This window comes from Bubalus kerabau, chromosome 3, assembly GCF_029407905.1.
Source record: "Bubalus kerabau isolate K-KA32 ecotype Philippines breed swamp buffalo chromosome 3, PCC_UOA_SB_1v2, whole genome shotgun sequence".
Lineage (NCBI taxonomy): Eukaryota > Metazoa > Chordata > Mammalia > Artiodactyla > Bovidae > Bubalus > Bubalus kerabau.
Window position 1 is genome coordinate 98,178,441 of NC_073626.1, and position 18,988 is coordinate 98,197,428.

Genomic DNA, 18,988 nt, shown 5'->3' on the forward strand with positions numbered 1-18,988 from the left:
TCGAAGCACGCATTACTTTGGTAGAAACCTCCAGATTACTGATCAAGTAGAATTTTGATGTTCTGTGTTCTTCTGTTTAAAAATGTCTTTCAAAAATCTGTTTCTAATGTGAATATTTTGTGGATTCCCAAGAAATACCAAAATTTAAAAATTTCCCATGGAATTCAAGCATTGAAATGTATAATGTAGTATTTTATAATATAATATATAACAAAATTTTATATCTTTAGGGGACTATCATTATACTTCTGTTTAATGGTCTATCACTTAAAATTTCAGAATTTGTACAAGTCTGACCTTCAGTGGCTCAGAGGCATTGGCTGGTTACCTAGTGGTTCTGTTGAGGATGAGAAGAACAAGAGAGCTTCCCAGATTTTGAGTGACCACGTTTACCGTCAGCACCCAGATCAATTCAAGTTTTCCAGCCTTATGGACTCCATCCCGATGGTTTTGGCAAAAAACAATGCTATTACCATGAACCATGTAAGTCCTTTCCTTAACTTGAGGTGGCTGTTAATTTTTGTATGTGTGTGTAAACACTGAAATCTGTTTCTATAAAAGAAAAATTACATTTGGTTCTTTTGCTTGGCTTGGCCTTAAAGTGGTTTTTAAGTGGGCTTCCCTGGTAGCTCAGACGGTAGAGAATCTGCCTGCAATGCATGAGCCCCTGGTTCAGTCCCTGAGTTGGGAAGATCCCCTGGAGAAGGGAATGGCAACCCACTCCAGTATTCTTGCCTGGAGAATTTCATGGACAGAGGAGCCTGGCAGGCCACAGTCCATGGACTCACAAAGAGTTGAACACGACTGAGCAACTAACGCTTTCACTTTCAAAGTGGTTTTAAAGTAAGTATTGCGCTTCTTATTGATGTGACATCTAGACCCAAAGGTGTCACAAGTACTGACTCACAGAGCGGACTCTTTACTCTCATTAAGAACTAGATTCATTACTGACCTGAGCTACTCACACCTGTTTTTGTTTATTTCAGCGCCTCTATACAGAAGCTTGGGATAAAGATAAAACCACTGTCCACATTATGCCGGACACTCCTGAAGTGTTACTAGCTAAACAAAACCAAATAAATTACAGTGAGGTAAGCAATGTGTTTGTGCTGCATGATAATATTTTTTCTTACACTGTACTTTATAGATCAGACTTACAAAGATTTATGTCTTTTTTCAGAAACTCTATAAACTTGGCCTAGATGAAGCCAAGAGAAAAGGCTATGATATGCGGATAGATGCCATTCCTATCAGGGCCGCCAAGGCCTCCAGAGACATTGCAAGTGAAGTAAGTGCAGCTGCAGAGTTCTTTGCTCAGCTTTGGTTTCTCTCGAGGATATGTAGCAAAGCAAGTGAGCTGTGAGGTTAAGGTTTTAGCTAATGGTGTCTTGTAAGTAAATAGTTTAAAATAATGGTAATGAAGCTCTCAACATAAAGGCTAACTTCTAGCTATGGTTGAATCCATAGCAACATGCATTTCAAAATAATATCCATTCCTTGCTGAACAAAAGGATTGGCTGCTTTACTATAGCTCAGACAGCCTTTTGACTTTGTGACATGATGTATGGAGCTTCTCTGGTGGCTCAGTGGTAAAGAATTTGCCTGCCAAGGCAGGAGATGCAGGAGACTCAGGTTTGATCCCTGGGTCAGGAAGAGTCCCCCAAAGAAGACATGGCAACCCACTCCAGTATTCATGCCTGGGAAATCCCATGGACAGAGGAGCCTGGCGGGCTGCAGTCCATGGGGTTGCAAAGAGTCAGACATGACTTAGCGACTACGCATCAGCAACAAACAATGTGACATATATGCAGTTGAACTCATCATAGGATCCCTTCCGAACCCAGCCATTTCCCGTGAACCAGTAAACCTGAAGGAATGGATCACATTATTCTGTTTATAGTCCAACCATTCCCGTGAATTGTATGTTTATCTCTGCATCCTGTAATTGGCTGTGGATATTTATTTACTTAAAAGATGGATTTGCTTACATTTCTAGAAATGTTTATCTTTCTATTTCTATTGTCTGTGAAGTCAAAAGCATATTTTCCCTTTATATCCAAAATACGGGAAGTAGCTGTCATACTTTTTAAAAAAATGTTCAACTGTCAGAGAAGGATTAAAAGTATTATAATACAATATAATGGAATACCTGCTGCCATTAAAAATCATGTTTGTAGGGAATATATGGGCTTGCCTGATGGCTCAAGCAGTAAAGAATCTGCCCACAATGCAGGAGACACAGGAGACATGGGTTCGATCGCTGGGACAGGAAGATGCCCTGAAGGAGGAAATGGCTGACTACTCCAGTATTCTTTCCTGGAAAATCTCATGGACTGAGGAGCCTGGTGGTCTACAATCCATGGGGTCACAAAGGGTCAGACACACACAAGGGAACATATAATGACATAGGAAAATGCTTAAATAATAACTGAAATGAGCAGACACAAACCCATCTACAATATGACCCCATTCTAATTTTATTAATATACTCTCTTACATGTACACACATCCCCACAAAAAGTCATTTTCATCAGCAGTTATCACCAAATGGCAGAATGTCATAATTTCTGTTTTCTTTTTTGTATACATATATACAAGCTTTATTTTCTCAATGGTTTATAAGATGCAGATGCACATATTATTTATATATTCAGGAGTGGTGGTTTAGTGACTAAGTCATGTTGGACTCTTGTGACCCCATGGACTGTAACCTGCCAGGCTCATCTGTCCATGGAGTTTTCCAGGCGAGAAATATTCAGGTGGAAAGCATTTTTAATGAATAGGAAAATCTGAGCCTATCAATCTTTGTATCTTGTACTAAAAGTTATACTAGGTGACTATCAGTAATTTTCTTCTTCTAGTTCAAGTACAAAGAAGGCTATCGTAAGCAGCTTGGCCATCACATTGGTGCCCGAGCAATAGATGACGATCCAAAGATGATGTGGTCCATGCACGTGGCCAAGATCCAGAGTGACCGGGAGTACAAGAAGGACTTTGAGAAGTGGAAGACCAAGTTCAGCAGCCCAGTGGACATGCTGGGGGTGGTGCTGGCCAAGAAGTGCCAGACCTTGGTCAGTGACATAGACTACAAGAACTACCTGCACCAGTGGACGTGCCTGCCCGACCAGAGCGATGTCATCCATGCTCGGCAGGCCTACGACCTCCAGAGTGACGTGAGTACTGAGGATCATAATGACATACAAAGGTGGGAAATCAGTGAATTAACATCCGTTGGATAAGTGGCACCAACCACTCCAGCCCCTGCAAGTGGGGGAAAACATTTCTTCTTTTCCTGTGAGTGTTCAATGTCAAACTTTCCAGACCACAAAGGAATATTGTCTGATACCCTGTCTGTCCACCAAACTGCATTTTCACAAGTGTTCTTTATTTCATGTCCTGTTGATGAAAATGTTTTCCCAAACCAGAGATAAATACTTACCGGCTGTTTGTATTAACAGAATGTGTACAAGTCAGATCTCCAATGGCTAAGAGGCATCGGCTGGGTTCCCATTGGCTCTTTAGATGTGGAAAAATGCAAGAGGGCGAGTGAAATTTTGAGTGATAAACTCTATCGCCAGCCTCCAGACAAATTCAAATTTACTAGCGTGACTGATTCTCTGGAGCAAGTGTTGGCCAAGAACAATGCCATCAATATGAACAAGGTGAGGCTTCAAAATTCAGAGAGTCATTACTCCTAAAGCTGAACCAAAGGAAAAGAAGCATGATCAAGAAAAGAAAGAAATAGAGAATTGAGCAACAAAAGATATGTCTGTCTTTCTCTCTCTGTATATATATCCATATATATCATCTATGCCATTTATATTTTAACATTTACTTCAGTAGTTACTTCATGATTTTGATAAAATGGCACATTTTTGTGGAAAATCTCTGCATAAGATATTCTAAATTTCCTTTTGTTAACATATAATTCTGAGTATCAAAAGACATACATATCTGTTCTACTCTGAACTGATTACTTGAAGATATGTATAAAACACATAATGTATATAAAATGCATAACCTCTTGTTATCTTTGTTTCTAGAGTTCTTGTGGCCCTGAAATTTCTATTAAATATACACTGAATTATTTTCCTGATGACATTTTTTATTTTCCTTGCTAGCGTCTGTACACAGAAGCCTGGGACAAAGACAAGACCCAGGTCCACATCATGCCAGACACACCAGAAATTACCTTGGCAAGAATGAACAAAGTCAACTACAGTGAGGTGGGAGCAGATGCTAATTCTATGACATTTGCATGGCATTTCATATTTCAATTAATCTGTTCCATGGTGATGTAATATAAATGACCAATTTGTAAAGAATGCCATTTTTTGCTCCATGTGAGTACTAAATACTCTTGCATTTCTCAATTACCATCCTAAGCATCAATCTTGAAGTAGCACAAATTACCATTTAGGCAGTGTAAATTTTAAGAACTGATAATTAAAGCAGTAACCAGAAGATTAACTAGACTTTCTTCTTTTATTAATTAGGAAATTGGCAATATACCAAAATACATTTATCTCTTCCTTATCAGGAGACATAAGAGATGCAGGTTTGATGCCTGGGTCAGGAAGATTCCCTGGAGGAGGGCATGGCAACCCACTCCAGTATTCTTGCCTGGAGAGTCTCATGGACAGAGGAGCCTGGTGGGCTACAGTCCATAGAGTCGCAAAGAGTCAGACACGCCTGAAGCAACTTAGCACATAGCACATATGTTACATAGCTGTGCTAAATTTATTTTCCACACATGCTTTATTTTTCCTAAATTATAGTTTAGGGTCAAAATTTACGATGTTTATAAGGTTTAAGTCAAGGATTAAAATCACAGTACAATCAAATAACTGAGAGACAGAGGGGACCTATCAATATACACATTAACAAGCCCATTTCCTATTTATTGTCTGTGAGCATAGAGCTGCCCCATATCAGAACCACAGACTTTTGTTTAATTGAAGTACAATTGCTTTACAGTGTTGTGTTAGTTTCTGCTGTACAACAAAGTGAATCAGCTATATGTATATGTATATTCCTTCTCTCTTGAACCTCCCTCCCACCACCACCACCACCCCACCTGTCTAGGTCATTGCAGAGCAGAGCTGAGCTCCCTGTGTTATACAGCAGCTTCCCACTGGCTATCTATTTTTACATGTGGTTAAAAAAAAAAAAAGGGTATATGTGTCAATGCTACTCTCTTAATTAGAACCATAGATGTTTAGGCTGAGAGGTCAGCCTCTGCTCTAGGCAGGAGTCCTCACCCAAAAAGCCATCATTCTGCCTTAGCTTAAGTGTTCTCAGTGACAGGATGCTTACCTCATAAATCAACCCATTTGTTCCGGCAGTTCCTTTGCAAAGTGTTTCTCACATATTGGGTCAATGGTTTCTCTCTGCAGACCCACATAATTCTCTAAGACCATAGTCTGTGCCTGCCCCACAGAGATGGGGTTGCTGCTGTGTGCCTCCCCACCAACTCACCCCATGTTCTCTTTCTAATCTAAACATCCCCACTGTCTCTCAGTTTTTCCACCTGAAAAGTGGGTTTAACATTATAATAGTACTCTTCTCAGAGTTGTTATAAGTTCCTGGACATTCCTCACCCGACATCCCTGCAGAATGTGACTCTTAGAACCGAACACAGTCCTGCAGATGAGGAATGACTAATGTAGATTACCGTTGACTTTGCATTTCCTCTTCCGGACATTCGCCCTCCATTTCTGCACCCTGCGCCTTAGGAGTCCTTGGCAACTATGTCACTGCTGGTGCATATGGGACTTGGGGTCAACCAAAACCCTAACACAACTTACATGGGCTTAAACTAGACTTCCTCTATCTTGTATTTATCCATTTGGCAACTTACATTTCAGTTCAAAGACTTATATTTATATCTTGGCAATTTTTTCTTCTTAGAATGAACCTATTGATTTAAGCCTATGGAGAGTTTTGTGAATCCAAGATTCTGTCTACTGATGTATTACTTATTTCTCCCAGCTTTGTGCTACTTTCCAGGAAAATATTCTTTCTTTGACAGCCTATTTTAACATGTATTCCTCTTCTGCAGAATATAACTGAGAGAATTTAATTAGTCACCAACTTAAGTCATTTTATTTTTGGGGGGTAGAAACTATATTTTTAATGCTTATATAACTAACTCTAAATTGTTATCCCAAACTAAAAACATCAAGTGCCACTCTCAAAAAGAAGTGGATTTTCAGCTAAACTTACAGTATAGGTCCCATAATGCTACAGGAAAGTACATGCTGTATGAACAAGTGTTTTAAGAGGCAAAGGGCCCCTAGCCACTCAGCATTTCTGGAATTGTCAGCTCTGTCTTTATTGCAAAAGCTCAGAGCTGCTGTATGTTGCAATTGGTTCAAAGAGGCCCAGGAAGAATTCCCTGAACTGAGTGCCTCACCTGCCTGGTCTGCTTTCTCCGACTTTTCTCTATTAGCTGAGTTCAATTCTGTTGTGTTTCTTTCTCGTTTAGGACAGGAAGATAAAATGCAAATTTGATGATGTCATTCTCCCTCAAATATTGTTGTTGTTTTCCCATTTCATATAGAGTTAAGCATAAACTTATGGCCAGGGCTTCACAGCCCAACTCCTGACTTTTTTCAGTCCTGTTGCCATTTCCTCTGCCTGGCACTGCCCCCACTTCCTTTGACATCCCTGCACTTTTCCTCCCCCATACTTTGATTCGTACAAGTCCCTGTGCCCTTGACCGCCATCTCAGTCTATTGAAACCATGTTTATCACTGAAAACTTCCTGATCTTTCAATTCGGAATCAATTTCTCCTTCCTGGAGTTTGTTCTAATAATATGGTTAAAGCACCATTTGTAGTTTGACTTCTTGGCAGCTTGTTCCACGTCAGTCTTTCCATCAGTTCTCCAGCAATCTTGGAAGTGAGAGAGGTCATATTCATGTTTGGCTCTCAAGTACCAAGCACTGCCACAGCACAGAGTTAGGGCAAAATAAATGTAGATTGAATTAGTTTTCCTCCTGTCCACTTTTGCCACCTAGACCCATTTGTTTCAGCTTTCCAAAACTGATTCCTTGTTAAAACTCAAAATTTTTAAACAATGAATAATACCTATATATAGTTAATGTAACATAACTTTAAAAATGAAAAACAAAGGTACCATGTTCCGTATCATTTTTAAGACTCAACTTTGCCAAAAAAGTCACAAAGCATAGGACTCTCAACAGTGAGATGATCACAGGCACCTACCTGTGTAGAACTTAATGAATTGTTTTAGTTCTCTGTTAATATTTGGGTGTGAATGTCAACATCTAACCGATTTTTTTTTGGCTCAAATTTAGAGTCTGTACAAACTCGCCCATGAAGAAGCAAAGAAGAAAGGCTACGACTTGCGAAGTGATGCCATCCCAATTGTGGCAGCCAAGGCCTCCAGGGACATCATCAGTGATGTGAGTTGTCGATTTTACTGCAAGTATGTGGTCAGTCTGAAGGGACATTTTCACTAAACTAAATCTTTGAAAAGAACTTTCCTGGCCTTTTGGAAATAAAGCCTGATGTATTTGTGTAGGAATTTTCTAAAATCTAGCTTTGAGGGAAATGAAAAATTGAATGTTTATTAAATTTTTATAACTGTTAAAACACAGTATCTACAGTGAAAGCTGATCAGAGATAACAGAGAAAGAGCCATTTATGTGGAATTTGTTAGAGTATAGCTGCAGGCTTGGAGGTACTTATATAAAATTGTCACAGTGCTGATGGAAAGAGTGACTCATAAACTTAAGTTCTCCCAATAAGAATCATGGCCTGGCTTTATATAGCATTTTAACTCAAAAAATGCATATGACATTTATCATTACAATTCACCCTTATACGACTATGAGAAGAAGAAAGACTAGCCCAAGCTTGCACCCTTAACCAGCTCCCGGCTTGTGGCTTGTACCTTACAGAATAAAACCATCATCCTTCCCTGGTACCTCAGGGGATTCTTGGAGAACAGACCACTGCTCTAAAATTCAAGGCCCACTATTTGGGAATACGGTAATACACTGTGTTTTATGTAGAAAGATCATATTAGTGACTTACTTTAGTTTACATACATTGGGCCTTTCCTACAAGTGGATGAATGCAAATAATAATAGATACCAAAGTAATAATAACCAAAAGCACTGAGAAATCTGTGCTAAAAGTGTTACATGCATTATGTCACTTATTTTTCATAATTACCCTAGGATGTAAGTGTTGTGATTATCCCTGTTTTGTGGATTGCTTAAGCAACTTATCTAAAGTCAAACTCTTAGTCGGTGGTGGAGTTGAAACTCCAGTCCATCTCATTCCTTCCCACTGTACTATATTGCCTCTGCTGACTCATCTATACTTTCTCACTCAGTTATCTTTGTGACTAGAAGCTTGTATTTTGGATAATTAACTTGGATTCCAGGACGATGTCATTGGCCATGGAATAACAAAAACACTGTTCATCCATGAGAATGAGAACCTATGACTTTATTAGGAACATGCTCTAACCAGCTGGGCTGCTATGTCAGCTCCCCTAGTTTAGTCAATTTGCAAAATGATGCCAAATTTTCCACCATCACTGAAAGTCTGAATCCATTATGAAATACTAAATTCTTTTCTGTTGCTACTGCAGATAGTCCTTGACCTTGACTTTATCTTCACAGAAACCAGACAATCATTTTACTACTTATTAAACCCATCTTGTCACTGAGCACATCTCTTTTCTGATATGCTTTTAGTGTCTAACCCATTTCTCCAAGTTCCTTGGTCCAAATGGCCTCTCCACTGTGTGCATGTCCTGCCTCAGGAACTATTCATTATTACTAGGCCATAGGTGATTTGGGGTATACACTACAATCATATCAATTCCATCTATTTTATTACCACTATAAGCTTCCAGAGGAAAGGTAGGCTACTGCCTTGAGTTAGTGCTTATTAGCAAAAGTATCAGCTTACAACTGGGATATAAGCAAGATGATTTGTACAGACTTGTGACCTCTAAAGGCTTCTAATGAAAATCTGATTTGTGCATTTTCATTTCAGTACAAATACAAAGATGGTTACCGCAAGCAGCTCGGCCACCACATTGGAGCCCGGGACATCAAAGATGACCCCAAGATGATGTGGTCCATGCACGTGGCCAAAATCCAGAGTGACCGGGAGTACAAGAAGGACTTTGAGAAGTGGAAGACCAAGTTCAGCAGCCCAGTGGACATGCTGGGGGTGGTGCTGGCCAAGAAGTGCCAGACCTTGGTCAGTGACATAGACTACAAGAACTACCTGCACCAGTGGACGTGCCTGCCCGACCAGAGCGATGTCATCCATGCTCGGCAGGCCTACGACCTCCAGAGTGACGTGAGTACAGCATCTATAACAGCCGTGTGCAGAAGGAAATTGAACCATATGAAAGCCATCCTTCGTAAACAACTCACTGGGCTACTCAAACTAGGATTTCTTGTTTAGTGAATGAGATGTGAATCAGAGAATAGTTTTACTGTTTAATTGTGGATACATTACTAGGCTTTACAAGGAAGTGAAGTTTACTGACCGGACTTAGTCTTATAAAAATAAACTGGAATTAAGCAGTGTTGGAATTCCAGGTCTACCACAGGGAGACCTTTTATTTTATTCTTTTAAGGGGGAAAGAACACATTTTTGTTTTTTAAAAAGTTACTCAAGAATTTGTTTTTAGCTTTCTTGAAAAACAAATAAGTTTATCATTAGTAGACTACTGCTGCAAGATTGTTGTTCTTATGAAATAAGAGAAGTCACCGAGTCTGGACGCTATTGGGTCATTTCCCTGGCACTTTCTCCTCTCAGCAGGGCTCTTTGTGGAGCAGTCACAAGGTAATGACAGAACCTAGTGCCTATTGGAAGCAGAGGCACCATCTCCAATCTGGATGTGAGAAGCGCATTTTTTGCAGCATATGTTTTATAGATGTTTGAAGGAATTACTAAGCATTAGAGGACTTTGGAGAATAACATGAATTGACGATAATTATTCATTAAATTGTTGTTCCTAGAAACTGTAGCCTACCTGTGGCAACTCCCACATGTGTTCTGTAGCCTTCCACAAGATGAAGAGCCCTGTGTTTTACAAAGAAGGCTTTGCCTGCACAAGGAAGGTAGTTAAAAACAGTTAACGTCACCCATGGAGTGACCACATTGACAGACCACTTGCCTGCATTTGTCAGGTGCCCTTTTGAGATCCCCTCCTTCTCATAGTGACATAGTCTTAACAATGTGGGAAGCATATGAAAGTTAAACAATCCAGAAGTGTAAAATGTTATTGTTTTCATTCTTGCTGTTATTTAAAGGGCAGTAACTACTCAGCATAAGGCAATTCCAACCTGCTTTTAGTCTATACAGTAAAAGAGCCACCTGTATGCTCTACTTAGATGCTGTTTCAGGTAAAAATCCTTCAAATGAGCTGGGCAAAGGTCCAATTCCACCACTGTGAAGTAGTTATGAATGAAAGTCTTTAGCAGAAAAAATTACTTAAAGTGTCAAATAAAGACATGGAAAGACAGTTCTGGAAAGGAGTCTATGCTTCCCATCCTGAGAATTTGGTGAAGAGCCGGGTTGCAGACCAATAAGATGATCATTTTTTTGTCCTGAATCTTGAACAGTGTTAAAGTAGCCAAAGGTCTGCCTCTGGGCTTCAGAGGTTCTCTGTCATTATTGTTCTGTTTTGTTTTTACTTTCTGGCCACATGTGGAATCTTAGTTCCCTGAGCAGGGATTGAACCCAGGCCCCCTACATTGGGAGCACTATCTTAACCATCTCCAGGGAAGTCCTGTCATTACATTTTAACTTCTTTTCTTGTTGCTTAGAAAAAAGAGCATTACAGATATTTTTGAAATATAAGAAAAAACACATAGAAGGCAATAATAATCCAACCACTGAAAAAGCCCTCTCTTGCTCGTGTAATACACATATTGTTTTCTATGCTATTTTTTTGTTAGCATCATATTAATGACATTTCTACAAGTCACTGATATTCTTTAAAATAGGCTTTTAATAGCTGCATAGTGTTTCTTTTGACTAGAAAGAACATTTATTAACATTTATTTCGGAGAAGGCAATGGCACCCCACTCCAGTACTCTTGCCTGGAAAATCCCATGGACAGAGGAGCCTGGTAGGCTGCAGTCCATGGGATCGCGAAGAGTCGGACACAATTGAGCGACTTCACTTTCCCTTTTCACTTTCATGCATTGGAGAAGGAAATGGCAACCTACTCCAGTGTTCTTGCCTGGAGAATCCCAGGGACGGGGGAGCCTGGTGAGCTGCCTTCTATGGGGTCGCATAGAGTTGGACACGACTGAAGCGACTTAGCAGCAGCAGCAGCATTTATTTATGGAAAGCCTGTAGCTGGATGTTTGCGCAGTTTCTCTTTCTCTGGGTTAGCTTCTTTTCCTGTTGACACAGAGTGAACATCCACTGAACTGGCTGACAGAAGATACTCATTTCAATTACTCCTGTCCTAACAACCTGAAATATTTTATCATTTTTTGTTACTTTCCTGGGTCATTTTTGAACATACTTCCTCTGCTGGTTTGCCTAATAAAACAAGCCTGTTTTCTATAAAAGCAACAACCAGAATCGTACTTTATTATTGATTCTATTTGTATCTTGACCCTAAATTTTTCAATCTTGCTGAAGAGTTCCTGCCTTTTTCCTCTTCACAGAATGTTTACAAGTCTGATCTCCAGTGGCTGAGGGGCATTGGCTGGGTCCCCATTGAGTCTGTGGATGTGATCAAGTGCAAGAGAGCTGCAGAGATACTGAGTGATAAACTCTACCGTCAGCCTCCAGACACGTTGAAGTTCACCAGTGTGCCTGATTCCCTGGAGCAGGTGCTGGCCAAGAACAACGCCATCAACATGAACAAGGTGAGCTCCAGCTGCCTCAAGCTTCTCCAAGATGCAAAAAGAGGTTCTGAGACATTAATCACTAGTGGAGTTAAAATTGTCCATGCAAGTGTGGGGTCTGTTTACTGCTTAAATGACATACTTGAAATCCTCTAAGTAATTTCTATTATCCTCAGTTGTAACCCTGATAACCATCATTAAGACTCAAACCTCAGTTGAATACTCTATATCTCAGTCTGATTTATTTTTTCCTAATTAGGTCAATAACATTCCTGCTTTAATTGACTTTTTGTAGTTCTGTAAATGGTCTTCTATAACATGTTCTTTCTTTTCTATCAACATATTCTTTGATAGCGCTTATACACAGAGGCCTGGGACAAAGACAAGACTCAAATTCACATAATGCCTGATACTCCAGAGATCATGCTGGCAAGGCAGAACAAACTCAACTACAGTGAGGTAGGGGCAAAATCTTGTGGGGCCATACTTGTGGTTGTCATTGTAGTTGTTTTCTACACTTACTTTTATGAAGAATCTTGGATCTCAGCTGTCCTGGAGGGTATAGCTCTGTGATATGAACACTCAGCCCATCCAACCTTTCATCTGTAGTTGAATATCATATGCTATAGGATTCCAGGGGAAAACTGAAGCCACATTATCTTTTCCATTTATGGTCTTTACTGGTGTGAATCAGTGCAACTGGAGAGTATTTTTGGCATTTCCAAGGGGTAGTATGACCAAATGTAATACTGATGTATTATTTATATGAAAACATTATTTGCTGTTTATCTGAAATTCAAGTTGAGCTTGGCATGCTATCTTCCTGTTTGTTAAATCTGGCAGCCCAACCAAGGGGGCCTCTAATAATACGTACCCCTTTCCCACCTGGATCCTGAGTGGAATTGAGAAGGAAAGCAAAGCAATGAAACTAGAAGTCAAAATCTCACATCTTTTATTACTAAAGTTAGTTTCAAGGGCACGTTTGTATGAGAGCCAAATGAACTTGCTAAGTGAACCCCAGAACTGGGTTCCTCATCCAAGTGTAGGCCACGCTGGAGCAGGAGAGTCAGCTCCACTTCCCTCGGGGGTGAATCCTGCTTAAAGCATGGAGATATGCAGAGGAGGGCACTGGGCATATTTTCCTAAAGGGAGCAGGGGGAAATGAAATAATCAAGCTCTTTTTATAGGAAAAGAACCTTAGGCATTAGAAAAACGTGTTCTCCGTTGACAAGGCTGATTACTATTTTTTTAAGTAAAATGCAATTTTATAGGTGCATGTTTTACTAACATGAGGCAGCCAAAAGTTAGAATCTTAAAGTTGTGATTATACTCAAGTTAACTTTAAGTTGTGCTTTGATTGTTTTCTCATTTGTTTTTTAAATATTATAAAATATCATATGATTGTCAAAAATTTTTAATAATGAATAAGAGTATATAAATGTTATTTTTTATCAAACGAGTAATATTAAACATATTGTCCTGCAGGTTTCTTTTCACTTAAGATGTATAAACTGATGCTTTGTTCATCAATCTATATCACTAAATTATATTAATTTATGTTGGTATACATAATATATCATATAACCTACATATTATATATAAATCTATAATGATATAAATAATAGATTATTCTATGTTAATACTTATTGATATATTTCATTTGTTTCTTATGCTACAGAGTTTTTTGGTAAAATATAATTTATTTGCTTTCCAGTACTGCTAGGAAGTTGTTTCCAGAGCCTTTCCTTTTTTAAATTTTGTGATATGTCACTTGATAAACTCCAGATTGTTGCCGTCAAATCTTTCACTGTCAAACCTGCTTTAACTCTGACTTTCCTCCTATAGACTCTGTACAAACTCGCCAACGAAGAGGCAAAGAAGAAAGGCTACGACTTGAGAAGCGATGCCATCCCGATCGTGGCAGCCAAGGCCTCCAGGGACATCATCAGTGATGTGAGTACCAACACTCCGTGGATATACAGATACACATGACTGGTTGTGGTGGGAGGGCAGAGTCAGTATTACAATAGCACGGTTCTTCTGGGTGTCAGCTAAAGCACATTTATTGTGCTTTAAATGAAGTCTTTCATTTGGAAAGCCCTTTAATAATTTAACTCCAAAAGATTTTAGTATTCAGACCCCATAGGCAGAGCAAGTATCCTAAACTTCAGAAAAAAAAAAAAGAATTTGAATCTACATTTGTTTGTATCTTTTTGCCCTTTCATACTATGACCAACCTAGATAGCATATTACGAAACAGACATTACTTTGCTGACAAAGGTCCATCTAGTCAAAGCTATGGTTTTTCCAATAGTCATGTATGGATATGAGAGTTGGACTATAAAGAAAGCTGAATGCCGAAGAATTGATGCTTTGGAACTGTGGTTTTGGAGAAGACTTTTGAAAGTCCCTTGGACTACAAGGAGATCCAACCAGTCAATCCTAAAGAAAATCAGTCCTGAATATTCACTGGAAGGACTGATGCCGAAGCTGAAGCTCCAATACTTTGGTCATCTAATGTGAAGAACTGACTCATTGGAAAAGACCCTGATCCTGGGAGGGATTGGAGGCAGGAGGAGAAGGGGACGACAGAGGATGAGATGGCTGGATGGCATCACCGACTCGATGGACATGAGTTTGGGTGAACTCTGGGAGTTGGTGATGGACAGGGAGGCCTGGCGTGCTGCAGTTCATGGGGTTGCAAAGAGTCGGACACGACTGAGCAACTGAACTGAACTGAAACCTGCTCGGGATTTTTGCCAATCCTTTCTTTGAAAAACTACTTTAAGTGCTTCCTTTTGAGTTATTTTTAAATGAAAAAAGAGTTTTATGACATCCTAAACCAACAATATAGTGAGCCTGATTTCTCTTTCTGCTGTCTCTGAAAGAAGTGCCTTTGGTGGAGAATTCAGACTTCTGTAAATGTATGCTAGGATTTGTGTAATGTTGTTCCCTGAAGTGGACAGAAGATAATCCACGTCAGCTCTTACCGCCACCAACAACAAACCACTTTCTTGTAGTCATATAATCTATTTTTCCCCCTCAAGGAATCACAACAAACCTCACCCAAATTTCATCTCCAATAGACCAGGTATGCAAGGACAGAAACACAAGCCAGTCCGTTTCGGGAGTCCTGTAAATCAGTGAAAATCGGCAGAGCCACATTTGGGAGGGGTGCAGTGGGCTGGGGGTAAAATGGTTCCCATGCACTCAGGAGTAGCATTCTTAAAATCACATGTAAAACTTCTGGGTTAACGATTTCACTGGCCCAAGATAAAAAAAAAAAAGGCCGTATTAACTCCAGTTGATTTTCTGAAAAGTGTTGCTGCCTTTATTTCCAGAGACTTAACATCCGCAAACCATAGAACTATGTTGTTTGGCCTGCTTCCCATTAGAGTATTGCTGTGAAGTCTAGTCAGAGTTTAGGATGAGGAGATAAGAATTACCAATTTTAAAATAGTAGAGTTTTATATTAATAAAACTTTTAGCCCTTTTCATTCATTTTTATTTTCTTAAATGACTACTTTTATTTCAGTATAAATACAAAGATGGTTACCGCAAGCAGCTCGGCCACCACATTGGAGCCAGAAACATTGAGGATGACCCCAAGATGATGTGGTCCATGCACGTGGCCAAAATCCAGAGTGACCGGGAGTACAAGAAGGACTTTGAGAAGTGGAAGACCAAGTTCAGCAGCCCAGTGGACATGCTGGGGGTGGTGCTGGCCAAGAAGTGCCAGACCTTGGTCAGTGACATAGACTACAAGAACTACCTGCACCAGTGGACGTGCCTGCCCGACCAGAGCGATGTCATCCATGCTCGGCAGGCCTACGACCTCCAGAGTGATGTAAGTACTGAGACCCATTAAATACCGCTGTTGACCATGCTCATGATGGTAATACATAGTAAATATGCAGATAATGGTCTAGGATTGGTAAAGCCCTCAGGAAAAGAATAATGTTTTTTTCCTCCCCACCCTTAATTTACTGTGCTTTGCTTTTCTTTTAGAGAGAACATAATACCATGAACTATATCCTATTGGGCTTCATATTTTAAAAGACATAGACATAAAATTTGCCTATCCACATTTTCCAGTCCTTTGCATTCATTTTTGAAATCAAGTGCCAAAACAGTTTCAGTAATCCTTGCTTTTGTGTTTGATCTCACCAGAACATTTATAAATCAGATCTCCAGTGGCTGAGAGGCATTGGTTGGGTCCCCATTGGGTCTGTGGATGTGGTCAAGTGCAAGAGAGCTGCAGAGATACTGAGTGATAACCTCTACCGCCAGCGTCCAGACACGCTGAAATTCACCAGTGTGCCTGATTCCCTGGAACAGGTGCTAGCCAAGAACAACGCCATCAACATGAACAAGGTGAGCCCTCAATTTGGGGGAAAATAAAGTATGGCTGTATGTCCTTGAGAATATCTATGACTAGCTAAGTCTTTTTTGTTTTATCCAATTGACATCATGTGTATGGTGATTTGGTTGGGTATCTCAAAATGTATGTAGAAACTTCTGCTTTGATATCTCTTGTGAAATAGAAGTAGGACAACTGTTTGGTGCTTAAATTGTTTTAAGTCGAACAGTTATACATGTTTGATATCAAGGTTTTTTTTTTCTTTTTTGGTACTTACCTAAGTAAATATAGACCAAACAAGTCAGGTGCAAGTCTTTATGACATTTATCAAAAAGAAATCTAGACATGGCATAACAGGTACATCTGCAGCCAATAAACAAACAAAATCATGGGATGGATTTGCTGATATAACCTCGGTACATATAGATGTGTATACATGCTTAGATAGTACTTGCTTTTAATCTAATCGAAGTGTAGGTGGTCTTGTAACAAAATACATACACATTTTCTTTTCATATCTTATCCTACACTTATATTTAGTGACTATATATATTGTAACATCAAAGAGATTGAAGAATGTTGGTGTATAGCACACAGCCCAGATAGTAAGGATGCTAACTTTCAACTTTTGTCATGATCGCAAAGTTGGAAACCTCTGTTTACAACAACCATTGTTTTCCTAATTCAATAACCTTTTTTATCCTTCACAGCGCTTATACACAGAAGCCTGGGACAAAGACAAGACTCAAATCCACATGATGCCTGATACACCTGAAATTACATTGGCAAGACAAAATAAAATAAATTATAGTGAGGTAAGACTGTTTATTTGAACCTGACCATGTTGATTTTGCTGATGTAGCAGAAAGGTCAGAATTATGGGTTTAATTCACATATTGACCAGTTAGCTTAGTTTTATTTATTTATTTTTGTCTGTAACCTAACATGAATATATGTATCCTTGTATTCAAAAATAGTTATAGAAGAAAATAACATATATCATTATATTATTAAATCAACTATTTGTTGTTGTTCAGTTGCTAAGTCATGTCCAACTCTTTGTGACCCCATGAAATGCTACATGCCAGGCTTCCCTGTTCTCCACTATCTCCCAGAGTTTGCTCAAACTCATGTCCACTGAGTCAGTGATGCTATCCAACCATCTTGTCCTCTGTCACTCCCTTTTCCTCTTGCCCTCAATCTTTCCCAGAATTAGGGTCTTTTTCCAGTGAGTCTGTTCTTCACATCAGGTGGCCAGTGTGTTGGAGCTTCAGCTTCAGCATCAGTCCTTCCAATGAATATTTGGGGTTGATTTCCTTTAGGACTGACTGGTTTATCTCCTTGCTGTCCAAAGGCCTCTTAAGAGTCTTCTTCAGCACCACAGTTCAAAAGCATCAGTTCTTCGGTTCTCAACCTTCTTTATGGTCCAACTCTTACATCCATACTATACTTCAATAAAAAAAAATAGAAAAAACAGATAAATACAAAAATATCTCCATGTCATGAGTAGGGGGGAAAAACTCTCAAAGTCAACTATTAATGATTAAATCATATTGTGATTTTAATTTAAATAATTACTGCCATTTATCAGGTTAGTACTTGCTTCAAAATTTGTTCAGTGAGTTTCCTTTAGTCATCTCATCTGTAAAATGAAATAAAAATGGCTATTCCTGAAGAATTTTTATGATGGCTAGATAGGGTAGTATGTGTAGTATGTCCTGGGTGGAGCCTGGCACATAATAACTGCTTAATAAACTAATTTCTTCCCTTTACACTCAAGTCACCATGAAAATTAGTTTTATTTAATCTATGCTTAAAACAGCCTGTTTATTTGATTTATGCTAAAAATAACCACATTTACAAGAACTGAAATAAGAATTCTTAAATTCATCCATCTCAAAACTGTATGAGAACAATAAAAAGTAAAAAACATTTTTTAACCTACTGTCTCCAGGCCCACTAAATATCTTTGCAGCCCCACATATCTTTGCAGAATAGGAAACAGTTTCTTACCCAATTGTTCTCATCAAGGTCAAGAATTATCTGGTTCATTCAAGATGAATGTTGATTTCTTACATGCTTCTGTGTATCTTCATTCAAAAAAAAAAAAGAGGGTGGAGTTGCCTTTAATTTGAGAACACTGGAAATTTTAAGTACTCATTTTCAAGTCCTGACCACATTCATTATTTTACTCCTGTTAATTACTTTTGCCTATCATGTAGCCCTGAAGAAGAGGCACGACAAGTATAAATGAAGAGGACTCAGTTTCCTTTTGTCTAGCACTATAAAAAGACCCAAGGACAAGCCTGATCATAAGTATTTGACTGATCTTGGCTTCAGTCATTTTTGAATGAACAATTTTTCTCTTGGCCACAGAGCTTCTCTGTTGGATTAGCTTTTCCCAGATGTTCTGCCTCACCCTAGACAGATGCTGTTAGTTTCTATGCCAAAGGGTAATGATGCTTTTAAGCCTCTCCCTTTTGTTAAAATTAGGTCAGATGAAGTAGGATTTCTTTCTTTTTTTTTTCAGACTGCTGAGAGGAAATTAGGCTATTTTTTTTTACTTCTCAAATTTTCAGCTGGATTTATTTCTTTTAAATTGCATAATTATGTTAATTCCCTAAAGACCGTCTTTGAAGATTTGATTTTAGAATGGCCCATGTGAATTTCTTCTCAACCCATTACCAATGATACCTTCACATCATACTTAGTAAACAAAATAAAAAAGCAACCATATCTTCTTTTTTTTGTCTTAAACTCA

The 18,988-nt window shown here is 39.0% G+C and overlaps 1 protein-coding gene across 20 annotated transcripts in view; it reads left to right on the plus strand.

Moving 5' to 3' along the window:
- Positions 1-18,988, plus strand: part of NEB (nebulin) — a 218,335-nt gene that overhangs the window by 80,510 nt on the left and 118,837 nt on the right. For all 20 annotated transcript variants that reach the window (XM_055572601.1, XM_055572582.1, XM_055572581.1 and 17 more), the window contains exons 58-71: positions 280-483; positions 987-1,091; positions 1,181-1,288; positions 2,862-3,173; positions 3,459-3,662; positions 4,122-4,226; positions 7,322-7,429; positions 9,039-9,350; positions 11,685-11,888; positions 12,222-12,326; positions 13,713-13,820; positions 15,403-15,714; positions 16,038-16,241; positions 16,938-17,042. In XM_055572601.1, the coding sequence (XP_055428576.1) occupies positions 280-483; positions 987-1,091; positions 1,181-1,288; positions 2,862-3,173; positions 3,459-3,662; positions 4,122-4,226; positions 7,322-7,429; positions 9,039-9,350; positions 11,685-11,888; positions 12,222-12,326; positions 13,713-13,820; positions 15,403-15,714; positions 16,038-16,241; positions 16,938-17,042 (2,496 nt within the window). The remainder of the gene's footprint in view (positions 1-279; positions 484-986; positions 1,092-1,180; positions 1,289-2,861; positions 3,174-3,458; positions 3,663-4,121; positions 4,227-7,321; positions 7,430-9,038; positions 9,351-11,684; positions 11,889-12,221; positions 12,327-13,712; positions 13,821-15,402; positions 15,715-16,037; positions 16,242-16,937; positions 17,043-18,988) is intronic.